This window comes from Falco punctatus (genome assembly GCF_963210335.1).
Source record: "Falco punctatus genome assembly, chromosome: 2".
Classification (NCBI taxonomy): domain Eukaryota; kingdom Metazoa; phylum Chordata; class Aves; order Falconiformes; family Falconidae; genus Falco; species Falco punctatus.
This window is the reverse complement of record NC_137581.1, coordinates 58081122-58101031: the sequence shown is the minus strand read 5'-3', so window position 1 is coordinate 58101031 and position 19910 is coordinate 58081122. Positions and strand designations below refer to the sequence as shown.

Sequence of the window (19910 nt, the reverse complement as noted above, 5' to 3'; positions counted from 1 at the left end):
CAAACCACAGACAAATGTGATTAGAGCATTAGGCTAGAGGTGCTCAAGCCAGTTTCCAACAGGCGATGTGACAGCTACTTCCTCTCCCTAACATATAAAAAATGTGGCATGTTTCACAGACTCTAAAGCTTTGTTCTCAATTTCTTCTGCACTAGCTTCCTACAGAAAAAAAATCAATGCCACTAATTCTGTTAAGTTAAAGAGAGAAAAAAATATCAGATGAGAAAAACCCCAAGAGTTCATTAAAAACATAAAACATGCATATCTTCAAAAAGTACTAGTTTTCCATGTCTGGACAATTATAGCAAATAGAGCAGAGCTCCAGTGACTCACTGCCTTCAATAGTTCTTCTACTGCACTTTCAACTTAGATCCAGAGTTTGCACCACTGAGCTTTCGCCACCTGATATTAACCATCTTCTCCCTTTATAATAATGGAAAGAGAAAGGTGCCTCTCCACAACGAGTTAGACTTCAGATAGGCTGAATCACCTTTAGGTGACGCTTACCTGTATTTATTACATTACTTAGGCACTATGAATCTGGGCCACAGAAACCCAGGCTCAAATTGTTATTTAACAAAGTCACGAGTATTCAAAAGATAAATCTCTACTGCCCTCCATATATTTTCATCCTTTTAATAGGACCCTGTCATTGTTCATATTACTGTCTCAAAAGTAAAAGAGAAGAAAGCCAAGTAAGAAAAAAATTGTGTGCAGTTTTCCTACTTAGCTGAAGTTATATGCATCAGATGTGAATGAATTTCAGAATAAATTATCAGTTGAACTAGGGTTGATTGTGAAGGACAAAAAAATTGGTAACAACTAGGGCCTCATCTCGGTATTAACAGAAGAGACTTTTGCCCACTAAGCTTTCTGCTGACTAAAGCTGAAGTAGAGAAGCCAGGCTGTGTAGGTGGGATGGACCCAAGGAGTGGCAGTAACACAACTGCATGTGAAGTTTCACACAAAGTGGATTCTACTTAGATTTCCTTCTGCTTATTTTGGAAGAACCATGATCAATATACCACAGGGACATAAAAACGGCCATACTAGGTGGCCCAAATACCCATCTACTCCAATACTTAATGATCAACAGTACATAGTTAAATAAGGTATGAAAATAGTACAAGAATGCAGTCACACTTCTACAATGTACTTAACTAGAAAATCTTTCTCCTTCCTTGCCTTTCACCAAGACAATTAGCACTAATCAAGGTAGTTCAGTAATTCACAAGGCAAAGAAATAAATTTCCTAAATTCAAAACATTTTCCACACATAATATATATATATAACATGACCCATTTAGAATATATATAATACACACCTTTGTATAATATAGGAACATTGTTATATGCTATAGAAAACACATTTTCTTAAACATGAGTTCTTACACATCCAGTTATTAATGAATATGATGGCACATTGTTTAAAAAAGACAGTATTGTTTCTTAGCAAGCTAATATGTAAAACTGTATTTTTCTGTGAATGTTCATATTCTATAAACAACTATGAGTAAACAATTTGTCTGTGGTCAAAAGGATGTTCAAAAAGACTTTTTTCTGACACAGAAAAAACAGACGCATTTTGAACAGAAAATGTAAAAGTAAAGCTGTTGCACAAACATGACATGGCATACATTACTGGTTTTGATCCAGTGTCTGCAACTATACCCACCGGTATCTCCTGAAAATTTACATAGAAAACTATCAATAAACAGTAAAGAAACAAACCAAATAGCAAGGGAGGAGCCAAAGTATTTTCAAAATACACCTTCAGAAGTAGTGTACGGCAGCTGAGAGAGGATACCTTCGGAAGATGTTCAGAAACGGTTCTCACAACTTCGCCTTCAACCCCAACGCTTCCTTTGTGCTCTCCTGCTGAGAGAACTCACACACAACAGCCATGTTTTCTCCAAGCCAAATGTCTCCTCCATATCCAACATAATTTCCTTAAAATGCAAATGACTGCAGGCCCTTCTGGGCCTTCCTGTGTGAGACGAGCTGGCCTTGTTTCTGAAGAGTTGTGCTCCCTTTACAGGCTGTGCACACAAGCATCTCTCATGGCAATCCAACTTTTCTGAAGTGTGAAACAGCAAAATGCTATGAGCTCTCACTAACCCTTGCTTCAGGGAAGACACATACAGATGACTGAAAGCTGAGGAAGTTTAAGAGAGTTGTGGAATGGTGATGTAATACCCAGTGTAAGGTGCCTGAACCTTTAGTAGCCATAAGACTAGCACAACTTTGGAAATCACTGGAATGGAGATTCACTCAAGTCACTCAGAACAGTTCACTTAATAGGTGTTACAACTTGTGAAAACGAAGCCTGTAGTAGAGACAGACACGCAATGTCCAAGATCAAAGAGTGGAAAAATCACAACTAATAGAGGAATGAAGGTGGACTTAATATTAATAAACATCTTAAAATGACTGTGATTTGCCTGAGGATAAGAGTAACAAGAAAAAAGGATTTGCTGCAGCAGGGTGTGGGGAAAACGTAGGAATCAGATGAGAAGTGCTCTCACTAGTTCAAGGAAGTGAACATAGAAAAGCTGTTGGTTTATGGCATCTCCCTTACCTAAGCACATTAAGGGCTGGATGCAGCCAGATGAGGACCTGCTTTAAATTTCAGTGCTTTGCAGAATAATGGGCAGCAGGGCCTGGAGAAAATCACTACTATGTGACCAAGGTGTCACCACCCATGGCAGAGAGAGGAGCCTCAGAAATATGTACCACAACACTGGGGTAAAGACAAAAGCATAAAGCCTGAGAAGGATAAAATTTAACAAATACGCCAGATTTTTCTGAAGTGCTTTTTAAATCTAGAACGCAATAGGCAAATAAATTCTTTTTATCATCACACTACTACCTGCAGCAAGACTAATTTTACTAAGCACCACCGAGAGACAGGATAAGGACCTGTCATCATCTCCTTTCTAAGTCAACAGGTAAACATCCCTACTTTCAAAAGAACGGGTCCTGCGCTGTTCTTTCCTGCCCAGTCTTTCTCACACTACAGGCTTTGAAGATACATGTTAAAGGGAAGCCACAGCCAAAACAAACTCCAAGCACCACATCTAATTACACAGAGAAGTAAACCACTAAAGAATGGTCTGTGGAAGATATTAAAGATTCGTCCATAATCACAAAAGGAACAGTCATATGAGTGTTCTCAACACAGATTCAGGGGAAAATATCCAGGCCTTTAAATACTTACTATGAGCCAACAGAAAACAGGATATTTTTTATTTAAGGCGCTATCTATCCCAAGTATGCTCTCTGAAATATGATGACATACCCATGCAGTTTTAAGATTCAGAACACCGGGTTACAAAGACAAAAACATACAGCATCTAAGGCGGAAGAAAGAGTGATACCTCAAATGTAAATCACTGATTTTGAGTTGTGCAAATCTCAGCCATGCGATTCAACTCCCAGATAGTGAAGCAGCACAATTACCAGTGTAACCTCTCAAATACTTCTCCCATTAGAATCACACAAATCTGCATTGTCACAAAGCAACAAAAAGGCTTGTGTTCTTACATATAAAGAAATGGAAAATATTGCGCTTTTTATTATCTCTTGTTAATGCACATACCAGGAATATCTGAACAAGAAAGTGAATAAAGAGCTCTCCAAGACTTCTGAGACAAAGCAAGACTCATTTTTCTTGTGAAAATGTTTCTTCAATATTTTCACTTAAACACACACACACTCTCTAAAACTAAGCAGAAGTGACCTGCCTCTCTAAAAGTTGAAAAGAAAGAAGTCTTAGCTCAATCTTGTATGTTTACACTTTCAATCTTATCCTTAAACAAGACCGAATTGAGCATAACCGCACTGAATGTTAGCTTCTATACTGGCATATCAAATGTCAAGCCACAGCTCTTTTATTTAAAATGTGTTAGATAAAAAGGTAATATGCTCTCTGTAAGAGTTCCCTTGAGGTTAGAAGAACCAATAAATTAACTGTTACCATATGTTTGGCTCCTTTTGCAAAATTCAGTAACAAAACACTGCCAAACCTCTTTTGGCAGGTAATAATATTTGGTAGCTTATAGTACAACTTGGGGAAAAAAGGAAAGTGGACAGAAAGCTTGGAAATTAATAGAAGAAACTGCATGTCTATCCTTGAATAGTTAGTTATATGCTGTTGAAAGAACATTCTAACAAAGTCAACTGTATGGGTCTGATCTATAATAAGCAGCCATCTCCCCAAAAAGAGCTGTATCAAATGCAAACTCAAACACTTCACCTAGTACAGTAACGCAATGCAAACACTCTGTATTTGTTTTTTTAAAACAATGCTACAAATATATGACGTACTTTGCAAATAAGAAACTGTAAAATTAGTATTCCTATGTGTTAAAATGTGTATTATTAGTGCTTTTATTACAGTGGGTTTATTTCAGTGTAAGTAAGTAAAGTCTGGGCTTATTTGCAATGCCATCTTCTTAAGTTTCACTCATGTTAAAATAAATTTTGCACTCTCCCCCCCCCCCCCCCTTTTATAGCTACATAATAGACTAGAACATGACAGATAAAACCCCGTAATTATAATCATAGATGTAGGATATGAAAATCTGGGTGTTTTAAGGACATCTCCTACAGACTTTTTAAATTCCAGCTAAACAAATGGGGACAAACCTAGCTGGTCCTATTCCTTTACCAAACCAAGCAGGACTTGCTCTGTAAGGTCACAGTTGAAAGACATCAACACTTTTTCATATATGGAGATGTCCATTTCATTTAATTTTTGTAATCACTTATGATAACATACTTTAAATTCATTATTATTCTTATTTCCAATAAAATGAGTATAGCCTGCTTTTCATGCCATGACAATTTGCATGTACAGAAAAACCAGACACTTCAAAATTCTTTCTTTAATCAACTGCATCATCCCATTAAATTCTAATTCTGGTGTATATAAATCACTTGCTATTCAGCTTACAGTTCCACACACATATCTGGCAAGCAGTTTGAAGCAGGTTGACATCTAAAGGCAAGACATTTCCGTTCTTAAAGTCATGTTATTGGATGGTTAATCCTATATTTGCATTTATTTGATTACAAGCACTTACAGGTAAAAGTAATCCTGAAGTGTAGGTCTAAAAATTGTAATATAAGCTTCTGGAAGGTTTTGCCAGAAGAAAAATATTTTTGCCATTCTATGCATGCTTGCCTCTTTCAGCCATTTGGGATTTTATTAATAATCTTCTCATTACTGTATTCATCTTCTGATTTCTTAGTTTTTTATTTTAAGTAAGGCAATTTCTGTGAAGTCTTGACACTGAAATCAGACTTCATTACTCTGCAAAATATATTCACAGTTCAAAGTATTTAAGAGGGTTAAACAAAATGCAAACATTTAATGCAACATTAAGCATGTGAAATAAAATCTTGATTGCCTAAAGAAAGCATGCTATGCTGTTACCCTGGTGACAGGTTAAAAAAGGATTGTGAGCTGAATGGCTGTATGATATGAAATTAAAATGTTTCACATTGAACAATCCAAAATGAATTGGGAAAGGTTAGAGCAGAGGAGAGAGAAATCAATTCTCCAATGGCAATGGTGAATGGAAGTGAAGTCTGAATAGGATTTGCCAGTGGGGTGCAACAGCTGCCAAATATCCTGCAGCCAAAGAATTACAATAATACTGATGAAGTGTGCAAGAGCTTTTGGAATCATTGCAGGGAACAGAGAAATACTCCTACAATAATGAGGCCATTCTGCGTCCCATCCCACTTTTGCAGTTGAATCAAAGGAAAAAAGAAACGGTTGAAAACTGTAATACTCGATAACAAAGGTATAAATGAATTATCTATCCCTTCAATCAATATCTTATATTTAACTACAGCCTTTGTGAACCACGAATGAAGCGAGCATGCTAAAGAATGGACAAATCAAGACACATACATGTAAAAGTATGCAGACAATATTGAATGAAAGACTTTTTCTTCCCATATATTTTGTTGACAACATTTCTACTGCAACAGCACCCAGAATAAGCTATACACTACATAAACAAACAGTAGGACACAATCAGTGCCTCAAGGAACTTCACAAGGCAAGGTGCTGATGTTCATGCTTATCATTTTTATGTTAGTAATCCTAGGAAAGGAACATCAATAAAACTTCTCACATGAATGCAGTTACACCTGCATTTACTGAGCTTAGAGTCCCACAAAGTAAAGAAAAAACTTTGCCCTTCCATAAAAATCTCCCAACACAACTTCATTTCTGCCCTTCAAAACTCCAAATAAATATACAGATGGAGAGGAAAACCTATGCTAAAAATAGCTGTAAAATGACGAGGGAGCATGTGGCGATTAGCACGCACCTTGTTAGTTCTATGGTTTCATGCGCACGCTTTTTACACACAAGGCAAATATTAAAGAACAGGTTTAGGAGGTGTAAACCTGCATGAGAGGAAAGAATTGTTGGGCTCAAAGGGATCAAAGTAAAGGAAAGAAAAAGAGGTCATGTGGTAAAGAGGGGATCTTGCAGAAGAAGAGGTTGGAAGCAAAGCATGGATGAGAAAAGGGCCAGGAATATGGCAACACAACAGAAAATACATATGTATACTACATAAATACAAGTTTCAATATTTAGTGAAAAGTAGCCACAGAAGCTATAAAGCTCCTACAGCAGCTGCTGTTTTCCCAGCAGACATGGTGAAAATAAAAAATAAACAGAGACTTAGCCAGACCCATTTACTTTGGCGAATGGCTTTCCCACCAGCAATCACCTCAGCAAGATGCATACTGGTGCTTTGGGGACCTTCCCAAGAGATGTGCAGCATGGTTCAAACTTTTTATTATCTTTTTTTAATCATATTTTTATCATATTTATGATTCCAAAATTGTTATCAATTCTAAAGACTGAGGAAGCATGGATTCCTGAGTGCTCAGGACCCCTTTATCCCTACAATTGACATAGGGATAACAGGCTATGAAAATTTCCCATATAAACTGTTCTGTTTCTGTAATTATGTTCATGAATCACATGGAACAATGGCTCTGCTTTCAAACAACTATATAAATACTTTATATTACTTAAGTTATTAATTCTGATTCCATTAATTTAACCCAATCAAAGAACAAATAGGACACATACATTCTGTAGAAACGGTCATAAATTCTACCTTGAAGTGTCTCATTTCAACTTTTGTACTTTTATATAAAAGTTCATTTCCGCTGTCCAAATATACCTGTTTCATATATTTGCATCTACTTGTTTGTGTCTAGCACATATAATCCTCTTTCCATGATAAGTAACTGAGCAATCTCAGTTATCTGGTATTATTTACCCTTCTAAAGGCAGCTAAAATATTATATAGGGCAGCTGGTTTAGCAGTGATTAAAACAAGGTTACAAAAAAATTTTAAATATTTATATATGACAGGTCAAAAGAACAACATTAAGTAACACCTAAAGAGATGAGACTGTTGTTACAATCAGGAGAGCCCATTATAAACAAGGGTATCACACAAAAAAAAGGAGAACAAAGTCTTAGTACCTGGCTAGACTATGGGGCGGGGGAGGGGAGGGGAAGAAAAAGCCCCCCACACACAGTGGAATAATGGTCCGAAGCTGCAGTAGTTACATAAACATATGGAGGCCTTTCAAAGGCACAACAGTAAATCATGAAAAGAATGCTTGACTTGTTGACCAGGGGACCAGAACAGTAAGGATAAGACAGTGTTATTTTCATGAGCTAAGGATGACTGCATAACTCCAAAGCGAGGCAATGAAGAAAGCTGCAAGTGGGCTGGACTAAGTCATCCTTACCAAATGAAAACAAAGTATTTTATCTTTATATCACACTAGAGGGTATTTGTAGGGTAAGGCAAAGTATAAATATTTAGCTGTACCGGCAATAACTGTTCATGTTATTACTGCAGTTCGGGGGCAGGGGAGGAATCACATCATGCAATTGATGTAATTCCGCAGTGCTGGTGACTGTGCTGCCAGTAAGAACTTTTCCCCCTTTCCAAGAGGCCAGTTCAGATGACTCCGGTGATTTTTCCTGACATCATCTTCCTTCTTTTTGAAATTAATGTAACATAACCTTATTTTGTGCTGCTCCAGCAGTGCAGGAGAGCCAGAAAGCTCTCCTATAGGGCAGCTGACCGTTCGTCCATATGGGGAAGCCCTAGGCTGACAAATAGCTGGCTCTGTCCCAGGCTCCAGCAGGGTAATAGGTGTAGTTTATGTGAAAGCAAGCATGCCTGAGAGGTGTGGGACTCCACTGCTCTCCGAGCAGCTCCCTTACTGCCCTAATAATGCCAAGGCAAGGCAAAGCAGGCATCTGAACCATCATTACCAAGTGTACCGCAGGATCTACATCAATAAATCAGTACTAAATCAATCTAGACATGTACCTACAATACTTCAATAAATAAAAAGCTAAATATATCCATTTCTGTTCTTGCGGTTCACTGGTCGTGTTATGTTCACTGCACTGGACCCCAGGATTTTCAGAATTTTAAAGCCTAGCTATTTCAGAACTTGACAAAAACTCACTTGTATTTTATCTGTAATTTCTCACTATACACTTACCCTTCCTGTGAAAGTATTATTTTATTCTTATAAAGCATCATCCATTTTAGGTTTCAAAATACTTCATAATATTGATAAATAAACATTTACAAAACCTCAATAATGCATTGAAGTGTTAAGGCTATTTTGTCTCTTTGTAAATTGAAGCCCAATCTAACTGACTTCTCTGAAGTCCCACAAGAATAGTTAGGAGTTTAACTCAAGACTCCCTAATCCCGGTCGACTTTATTAAATACACAAGCAAGAAAAACCTTCAGGTTTTTTGCTAGCAATATAAAACATCTTCCAATGTGTTACCATCTTTATGCATGCAGTATCAGGTAATATGGGCATACAGCCTCACCGTTTTTTTCCAAGTCATAAACGATGAAAGGGTAAAACCCATAGAAAAATTAGGAAAATACCCTTTGCAGCCAACACAAGCAATGCATAGGAAGTGCTGTAGGCAATTGGGTTTAGAAGTATAAACATCACATTAGTAGACCCATGAGATAGCATGATGTAGCCACACCTGGAGAGTCACTCTCCTATTCCCCTCCCAACCCACTAATGAAAACAAGTCTGAAGCCAAAATGTGAAGATTCAACTGTACAACATCATTTTTGGTCTCAAAGGCTAACTACATCAAACAGATGTAAAGTAAGCTGGATTCACTTCAGCCAAAATATGTTTCCACTTGAAACAAGATCGAGTTCTGTCTAGGAGACCTTGGGATTTTACTAGGTGCTGTAAATCTGTTCAGCAGCTGTGGGTGGCACCAGTTTCACAATAAACTGGACTATGGAATAAGTAGGAAAAGTCCTAGGTAAAATAACTGAAAGCTGAACAATGAAACAATCATCAATCATTCATGGCTCTTTCCTGTAGGAAACGTGCCCCTATTATCTGGATATCACAGTGAAATATTCACATTAGTAACTAGCTCACAAAATACCAGGCATTTTCATTAGCTAATCATCTTTCCAAAAAACCAAGCAAAAATAACCCCCCCAAAAAACAAACCACCCCACAACAACCTTTTCCCCAAGAAAACTGGTTAAACAGCAAACCATAAAATAAAATTTAAAAATGACAGAGAATGCTCTAAATATTCAATTGCATCACAAAAGTAAATGTCTATATTCCTGTAACTCTGAGCATGTACACGTCTCCAGCAGCTGTTCTAGCTAATGGTTAGCAAATTAATCCTAGGAGACTGTTGGTGAGGGCAGGGGCACACAGCAACATAGACAGTGGAAACTCACCTGTGGGTGCTCCACCCAAATCATAATACAATTTATTCTAACACAGGAAAGGCAAACTGGCCTTCGGCTTGTGGCCTGTATTAACCTCAACGCCACAGAAACTACTACAACAAAGAATTCCACTACAGGGGTCGTGTCTAATTGAATCTAGCTGAAGAAAGTTGGGTGTTTGATCCTAATGAGGCAAAAGCTCACTGATCATCAGAGCGTGTTCCAGCAAGAACCTTACAGTTGACGATTTGATCACCCAGAGGGTTGCAAAGTACGTGTTTTCCAGTCACACCCCTGCAAATACCATGAACCGTAGAGGAGAACCCCCATCATGAAGGTGCTACTACTCTGATCTGTGGCACAGAGCTAATGCCCACTCTTTGCATCCCTTTTACGAGCCATCCTCTGCTCAACTCTTCCTCTTTGCTACACATTCCCACTCTTGTACCTCTTTCAGAATAATTTCACTTGTCATGAGTACTTCACCTGCCTCTGTCAGAATAATCTAAAATAAAGTATTATTAAACTGTTTCGACACCAATACGGGTCATTTTAGAAGAACCAGAGTAGAAACCACAAAATCACCCCCTGGCATACCTGGGGGAGGAAGAGGAAAGGCAGAGACCAAGGGAGGAGCAGGCTGGGACCGATTCCTTAATCTCACTCAGCTGCATTTCGTCTAATTACAGTCTCAGTAGCCCTGATAGTGAAAGGTGGAGCTTCTGTGAAGACTTCCAAGCATGGTTCTTTCTTTCTATCTATCTGACTAGAAGAATAACAATCTGGACCTTGGGCTGAATAAATCACAGGGAAAAAAGGGAACACAAAATACCCCTGCTGTTGTGAAAAGAATGCATATTATAAATATGGCTCCCAAATGGGAAAAGAAAACAAACCAAAACCAAAGACAAGTATATAAGTCAAGTTCAGCAGAAAACTATCTATTTCACAGCTGTGACAAATTTAGAAGAAATAATGCATGATTTCAAAATACTACTTTTCAGTGCAATTCCTTACACAAAAACTGTTTTCAGTGCATGCAAAAGAAAAAAATGCTGTCAACATAAATCGTGCCAGAGCTGAAATTTTGAAAATTATGATCAACATGTCAACGTACTTTTCCAAACCATTAGGAGAATGTTATGGATCAACTTTGGAGCATACAGTCTGTCTAATCTGCTTACATCCTCCAACATGGATTTAAAATTCACACAGATTCCAAATGCCCAATTCTGCCACAGTGAACTGCATCCAAGATCACAACTGGTCTTTTTGATTTGCTGCCAGTAGCACAGGTTCCTACTCTGCACTTTTTGTTTACTAATATTTTTCAAAAAGACTGCAGTCATACCAATAAAGATATGCTTTCTATGGCCACAGTCCTGCTCCCTAAAACGTACCCATGACATGGAACACCTTCAAAAACAAGTCAGAAGCTGTCTGGATAAATTAAGGACATGCTGTGAAGGATCCTTGATGGGACTGCAGTAACTTCCATGCTCCACAGTCCTCAGTCTCCTCTAGAGGGAGTCCACTAACTGCTCTCAGGAATGGAGAACACTGTCCAGAAGACTACACAACCCTTTGACCTCATTCTGCCTTTCTTTGACTTTTCCTCTGAAGAAGCTGCATGATTTTGCAGAAAGGGTATCATTATCGGGTTTGGTTTTCTTCAGAAGTTACTCACCAGTAAGACTTTTTGCATTATCTTGTCCTTACTTGGCCTCAAACACACAGCTTTACTATCACAAAAACAAGTAGATTTAACAATGTATGTGGATTGAAACCGCGACCTATTCAACATGAACCACGCTCAGCCACCACTGGGAGAAAATTTTAAGGCTCAACTTCTAAAGGATTCATTCCTGAGCTGCATATGCCTCAGCAGACAGAAAAGACCATCCTTTGAAAGCTGAACTCAACATAAGTACACCCCATCATGGCAAGAGAAAGTGATCTTCCCTGTACTGAGAAGATTTGTTGCTTCACCACTGAAATCTGGTCTGAATCAGAAAAATCAGACCTTACTCTAGTCTTACAAACTTCGTGTGGTCAGACTCTGCTGCCTTCTCTGCTCACAGTGGAGGGATGTATGTGAGGGAATTGGGCTAGGTCTTCAAAATTAAGCTAGCTTTTTTCAAAGCAGGGGTGTATTTGTTTCCCTAAAGCAGCACAAAGAAACACGAATGCCCATGTTTGATCGCCCAATGCAACGCTTCGTTTACATATCTGGTATCTCAGTTAAAGTAGTTATATGTATCTTTTCTATTAAGATACACAGACACCTAGTATTGAAAGAAAATAGTTGCAATAGAAAGAAAACATTAAAACATGCTTCAAAAATTGGACTCCTTTTCTCTCTAGCAAGTAAGAACGTTTCACAGGTCAGAGGAAAAAAAATAAATCAAATTAGAGCAGGGAATGGAACAGCACTTTCAAGAATCACTACTTAAATCAACAATTCCTATCCTTACTCTAAGTACAAAGTAATCCATTACTTCTCAATAGCAGTACCAGACTACTTAACTTCCTACACTGGCCAGTAAAAACTACAATCAAGGCTCCTCCTCACTTCCCCTCATTCATCTTTTATTTAGAGAACAGTGGCCTTCAAGTGTCTGTTCTTCTCCTTATGCCATTTGCTATAGAGGATATAACTCATGGAAGGAAATAAAAAGGTGCTTTACTTTCCCCTATAGGTGCATAAGGCAAGAAATGACCTAGCCCTACATATGCTATGTATCACAAAGCCGTTATGCTTGCCCTAAGTGTCTCTTTTTTTCTTTTTTACTTTTTTTTTAACACCATATGGTACTATTTATCTTCACGGGTACAAATAAAAATAAAGATTTCTTGAAACCACATTTGATTTATTCCTAACCACTGTAAAATCAGTAATAGAATACACTGTCAAACCACTGGCATGGAATGTGAATAATGTCTATCCTGCATTCTGAATTCCCTCTCACACAAACACACACGCACGCAACAACATTAAAGAATGTGAGGCAAGAAGAAAGAGACATGTTAAAGTTATGATTCACTGTATGCAACTACTGCAAACACTAACTACCCAAGCAAGTTTCACAAATTCAGTTGTTCTAATACAAGGTCTCAAGGCATTGACAGTGATGGGCCAGAGGACAACAAAAGCTAGAAATATCCTAGAGGAAAAAACCACATTGTTCCAAAAAGTAGTGATTTAATATTTCAACACAAGCTACTGCAATGGCTGGCCAACTAACAGTACTACCGAGGTTACTAGCAGCTACGATCCCAAAAGAATGAGGGAGTAGGGAACAAAAGCACCAAAAACCCCACACTTAAACCAAGGTGTTGGCTCTTCCAGCATTTACCATCAGAAAGTCTTTTCAGAATTAGACCCTAAACTACCAAGGTTCTTCATCAAGGTAGCAAATTATTCATGAATCCACAATATTTTAAAGCTTTGTAGCTGAATATTCATATTATCCCAAAGTGCTTAGATCACTTCAAATGGGCACATGGGAAATTTGTGATGCTCAATTTGTGGTTAGTTACTAATGCAGCAACATTTTGCATTAATGAAACTCCTGATGCGCATTAATTACTGTACTGGCTCGTAACACATTTTTGTGCCTATTAGTTTGCTAATATGTAGAATAAAAATAATCACATATGACTTGTGTGAGTAGGGAAATGTAAGCCACAGCTCATTTGCATTTAGAAAAAAGACTATATTAAGAAACCATGCAGTTTCTCACCAGTGTCTCTTGTGCATGAGAAGATGCCATTAACAAAATGCATCAGCACATCTAAGTTCCTAGAAATGAACTTACCTTTGAGTTCCTAGAAATTGCTGTGATCTCAGTTGTTCAGCCACGTACAAAGATGCTGCTGTTGCCAGTAGTTCTCTTCTTTCAAGATCTGTCAAGTTGTGTCCTAGTTTTCAGAAATTAGTTTAAAAAAAAAAAAGTTAAGATACCTCAGACCACACAGACAAAAAGTAACAACTACCCACACTGCTCAGTCTTTATACATGAAGCCTACATTTTTTTCACTCTAAATTAAGAGGAGGCTTAGCATAGCAGACGCTCTGAGTTTCAGAGTTTAAATTGCATGTTTTCATACAGATTAGCCCTACTGCTAACACTGGTACCTCTGTTAAAAACAATTAGACAACTAAAAAAAACCCAAAGTGAATGATGCTGCAGCATCTTGTTTTTGTTACAGAAATGTCATTGGTTGACATACTGTGTCTCATGCTGGTAAGGAATCCATCTGTACATTAGAACTTACTCAAAATATACAGCATTCTTCCTCAGTACTTTACCTTGCAAAGGCTACAGATCTTCCAAACAAAAGAGATAACACAACAGTATAAACACCAGAAATAAACAGGGATAAAACTACACGTCAGCCCTGGGTCATTTAGTGCCATTAGTATAAGCATTAGTTTGCAACTAACGGAGTCAAAGTCATTTTTGGCGCTTCATAAGCAGAAAATGGCTCAAAGTGGCCTACAGTCTGAATGCAGGCAAGTTAATAAAGGTTTGGACAAAAAGGTATGCAAACCAACGTGGTTGGAAATAGTTTTTCTCCCGCCTGGCCTTGCTCCTGAAAGTGAAGGTTAACGAGGAATTAAATTGTCCATTCAGCAGGCTAAAAGACAGAGCACAGTGACAGAACTTTGCCCTCCTCATCTTTAGGTTAGAAACTGCACAACACAGATTTGGTATGAAAAGCTGGCAAATAGGTGGCCAAGACTGGTGTCACCAGAGAAGCAGAACAGTCAAAACTGATGTGAGAGGGAGCACTAAAGGACAAGTAAAGTACTCTGTCCATAAGGCAGGGGCAGGAAGTTAAAGTTGATGTAGAAGAGGACAAGACGTGCAAAGCTGAATTGTCATGGAGAAGAAGAGGCAAACTTTACCCTCAGGAGCGAGATTTTGCACCAATGAAATCAAGAGTGTTTCAAAAGCCAGACAGGAGTGTAGCAGAACACATAATATTAAAAAAAAAGATAAAGGTTAAGATTGAAAGACTTAGCTAAACTCAGTTACAACACAGCTCTCAAGAAGTGCTTTATGTGTATGTATCACAGCAAATGCCACCATCTATGGCAAGTACAGATTTCACATGAAGGGATGGGGAAAGAGAGGGGGAAGGGGTTCAGAAAGCTGTATCTCCCTGAGCAACTCTGCCCAGGGGGGCACTCCAGTCCTGCAGCAGAGAAACAGTCAACGCAGCTCCCTTCCACATCTCCACTCTCCCATCAATGCCACCATACTGCATGTAATGCCAATTCACATTCCCCGGTACTGGTCACTAGCAAGCGACAATTTCTATCGGTAGCATAAAATAAGACTAATACAATCCTCAAGAAAACCCAGAACGGAGGCCTCTGAAAAGGACTGCAGCACACTTTACAGTAACAAGTGCACAATTTCAAAACAGGACATGTTCTGCACAGGACACACCATTCCACTGGGAATATTAAATATGGATAGGTAAAGAGGCTGCTTAGAGTCCACCTCAGCAATGCAATCAAGCCACAGTGATGGAAACACAAGCATTACAGTTCCAGCTAACAGTACAAAGGAGCTGTCACAGGCCATAAAATGTAAATTTAAAAATAACAAAAGCCAGAAAATCTGCATCAATCCATTTTTAATTTAGCCCACATCAATGTATTCTGGCTAAAGATTACTGCAACTTCCTTTGCTCGGTGTTTATTCATCTGCCTTGAAATGGAAACTGTCTTCACTCTTAACAAATTAATGTAGAAATACAAATGTTGAGAGGTTGAGGAACTGACCTGAGAAAGAAACTCGATCTTTCCTTTGCCAGTTAGTAGAAAAACTGATTGACAAGCCAAAGTCAAAAAATGCTGAACTTTTGTACTATTTGTGTATACAGGCACACATATGTGTACATATAAGCCTTACATAATTATATAATGCAATAACATCAACTATCTGGCTCTGAAATGTGCCAATTTTCCAATTGTTTACACACAGTGAAGAAGCTCTGAGATCATTTTTCCCAAGTGCTGTATCTAAAACTGATGATTTGTTTACGTATCTCAACTAAAGATACATCAGGAATCTATCCTAAAACCTTTGCTTTTCAGTCACCCTGCCTAACACCCATGACAAGTCCATGTGACCAAAACTGCATGTTTCCACCTGCTCCAACGCACACTGGTAATATCAACTCATATAAAGGAACAAAGTAAACCCAGGAAGATCCCAATATGAAGGTTTTATTGCACGACCTTCATCTTGGATGAAATCAATAACTGCTTTTGCGCTTGCTGTGCTGCGAAAACTATTTTCTCCCTGTATCTGCAATAAAAATCAAACTCCAAATAGTGAACAAAGGTCAATAATTTGAAACAGGTTAACAACTGATCAACAGTTACATTCACCACTTTACTATCACAAACATGAAAAAAAAATTATCTGCTTCCTCTATTCATCACTATTTGTATTAGTTGTGGCACAGATGTGGCAAGCAGAAAACGAGTCATGACTGCAGTACCCAGTGTGAGATTTCTGGGAGATTATATAAACTATTAACAAGAACATACCAAAATTAGGTTTTGGTCATTGGCAATAAAGATACAATAGTACCAACAGAACGTCCTTAGCATAACTTTGGAGGCATACATGGGAAACTTGATTAAAGGCTGCTTCCTAAGGATGGCAGTTTACCTTTGTTACACAAGACAGGCTGCTGTCCGTACTGCCTCAGTTCCCTGAACTCCAGTCCAGTCTCCCTTGCCTTTTGGTCTTGCTCTGCTGCTGTGCTCAGCAGAACTTTAAACAATTTTGCAGTTAAACTTTCAATTACATTACTTTATTTGGAAATACACAAATGTTCCAGATAGTGATACCTTTGTTTCACTCCAAGTATTACTTTACTTTAGAAGCTACCCTTCGGGATTTCAATTGGGTGTCTTGAGGTATAAGTTAATATTCACAATCAATAAAGATGTAACAATGCAGCCTTTCACATTCACCATGCAGAAGATCAATCTTAAAAGTTACAAAGCTACCTCTGGTGCATTTATCCAAGCGCTGCCATGACAGGGTGTAAAATAAGTGTAGCAAAGGTTCCCCAGCTTCCAACATGGGAAGTTCTGCCATTGCTCTTTCCTACACTCATCGCTGCAGACTCCTGGGCTACACAGAGATTTTGTCTCCACCATAAAATGTGGAGCTGGTGGCTTCCAAATCTCTCTGCATAACCTGGGATACACTTCTGCATTACCACTATCATCACTGAGCTGAATTATATAAGGTGAACATAAAACAGGATTAATTGCTATAAAATTAAGTCACAAGTAAAGGAGTGGAAGCACTGTTGTTCATATTATTTAAAACTAGATCGCACGCATCTATTACTACTAAGTGACAGAACCCTGGTTGGAAGGAAGGCAAGGAAAAAGCGTTTTCTCTCATTTCCCTGATGTTATGATTGCTTAAATCAATATTATCCCTGTATCCCCCAAGCTGAGTCAAAAAGGTTCATGCAATTACTTTACATAACCACCTTCAAATTAAATTACATAAAAGGTCATTTTTCCCATAACAGTCTCATTTGCATTTTGTCCTAGAAATGTGTTTCCTACTATCAATTACAGGAGAAAAAAAAAAAATCAAAATCAAACAAGCCCTGGTTATGTACCCTGGTCTGTTACTTAATAGTTGAAAAGTGACTGTTTTCTGATTGGGAAGAATAAATATTAAAGGCAAAATGGGTAAGAGACAGTGCAATGCGTAATTCAGATCCATATCAACACAGCCATTGTTTATATCATTCCTAGGTTCTGTTCTGGCTCAAATTTTTTCCCCAATGGATTTTTAAGTTGACCATTAGAAATGGCATGTACACCAAGTAGACAGAAAACAAAGCTGGATGCTATTAAAGAGTTTAATTTCTTCTGAAGTCCAGCTGGGCTTTGCTCCATCCATGGTAAAAAAAAGACAATATTGTCTGCATCTGCAATCTCAAACCATTCAGAATAGTGAAGAAGTATGTCTCTCAGAGAGCTTGCAATCACTTACAGGATGGATGCTACAGCATACAGAAAGGAAACCTCTACTATTTTGAATTATAAAGAGATTAGTGACAGACAAGAAATGTTTCTTAGCTTCACCTGTCAGAAAGAAGAAAGTCAAACAAGCTGTTAATTCAATTTTATAATCCAGTAGCTTCATAAAATTAAAACAAAAATTAGATTCCAGTGTGCCGAAGATGAATGGAATCAACACCAATCATCCTCTCCTTCCTAACAGTAACACAGTCAGGAAAAGCTGCATTGCCCCCTCCAGCAAATAACAGAAGTCTCCAGACATATATTTAAGTCATCTCTACAGTCCCAATTCACCTAAAAAGTGTTTTCATTCATAACAGAACCATGGAATGACTGAGGTTGAAGGGACCCTGGGAGGTCTTCAGTTTATTCACTGTGCCCCCACTCCCCACCAGGCAACCCCAACATCAAATTCAGACTGGGTTGCTCAAGGGCTTGTGCAGTCAGATCTTGAAAATCTCCATTTTATGACCACCGCCTCTTGCTCTGCTGCTGTGCAACTCACTGAAGAGCCTAGCCTCATCTTCTTGGGAACCCTCCCGAGAGGTACGAGAAGGCTGCCATTAGGGCCACCCTAAGCCTTCTTATTTCCAGGCTAAACAAGCCTGGTTCTCCCAGCCTCTCCTCACAGGTCCTCTGTTCTAATCCCACCGCCACCCTGGTGGCTCTTCGCTAGACTTACTCAAGTTTATTGACATCTTTCTTACATGCATAAGGGGGTTAAAACAGAGCACAGTATTCCAGAGGTGGTTTATTAAGTGTTAAGCAGAGTAATCATTTCCTCCAGATCCACACTCCTCCCAAAACATGCATGTGTGCTCAGAGCAATAACCCACTCCAGCTGACCCACTGCCAACCGTCATTCTAGTCATCCGTCCCTCGTACAGACAACAGAGGGGTACGACAGCAGCTGTCTTCCCACACCAATCATATGCTGAGCAAGGTTAGTCTCAGCACAGCAATATTTTAAAATAACTTGCAATACACAAACTGGTTTTGTTAATGAATGCTTATTTAAAGAAGTGAAGAAAAAGACTTAAAGCCTAATCATGGAAATTACTAAACATTCCCATTCCAGATGTAATTTGAAGTGGGCATCACAGGTTAATGGAAAAGCTGCCAAGGTATTTCTAATAATTAATTTTTTCTTAGCTTACAGTAAAAGCCTTCTAATAAAGGACTTACGAAACCCTTGAATATGAGACTGGAAAACAAAGCATTGCTTATTTTATTCTTCTTAAGTAAGGCTAAACTTAACGTTTATATTTGAAGAAAAATGCACATAAGAAATGGGTCAGTACTTCATGCAGTCACCAGAAAGAACCCAGCCAACATTCATTACTTAATCATCAGTGTAGACCAACAGTGCCAATTGTGTAGTTTACATACCAGATTGTGCTCAAGCACTAACATAGCACCTATCTTCATTGAATTTTTTTTTTATTTCTTAAGTTTTCCAAATTTAAAACACTGTTGGTATGGATTCCTACTGTTAAGGGCACATACTTATAGGTGTTTCCAAAGACACTTTGGCTACACGTTACTCTTAAATTTTCAGATTATCCCAGACCTTTTTTTACAGCTACATGTCTTTTATAAATAACGTTAAGATATATGAAGCTGCTTAATGTTCAAATTATCCTAGCAAAGCATACCCCAGGTATTTAGTTGAAAAAGTAGAGGGCTTAAATTGCAAAGTTAATTTGCCTTTGTTTCTCCTGCTGAGCTTCTACCCATCATTTGCCTACCACCCTTGTTCGCCTTCAGCAGTTCCCATTTGAGTCTGTATTTGCAGAATTATTTTTCAGTTTAAAAAACTACCCTCTGATTCAACTCACTGACTTTTTTTTTTAAGCCAGAAGGGTCTGATCCAGTGCAAACTACATCATTAAAAGGGCTCTCAATTACTTCAGTGAGCTTTGAATCAGTATTCATGAATAAGTATTCTTGACCTGAAATACAAACGCTTTGCAATAATGGTATCTGCATGTTTTTATCATTAAGAAGGCTACTGTATGCTTGTATTTGAT

The 19910-nt window shown here is 38.3% G+C and overlaps 1 protein-coding gene across 2 annotated transcripts in view; it reads right to left on the bottom strand.

Annotated features, from left to right (window-relative positions):
- Positions 1-19910, bottom strand: part of PCCA (propionyl-CoA carboxylase subunit alpha) — a 291871-nt gene that overhangs the window by 121928 nt on the left and 150033 nt on the right. For both annotated transcript variants that reach the window (XM_080377685.1, XM_080377686.1), the window contains one exon: positions 13619-13721. In XM_080377685.1, coding sequence (XP_080233811.1) covers positions 13619-13721 — 103 coding nt within the window. The remainder of the gene's footprint in view (positions 1-13618; positions 13722-19910) is intronic.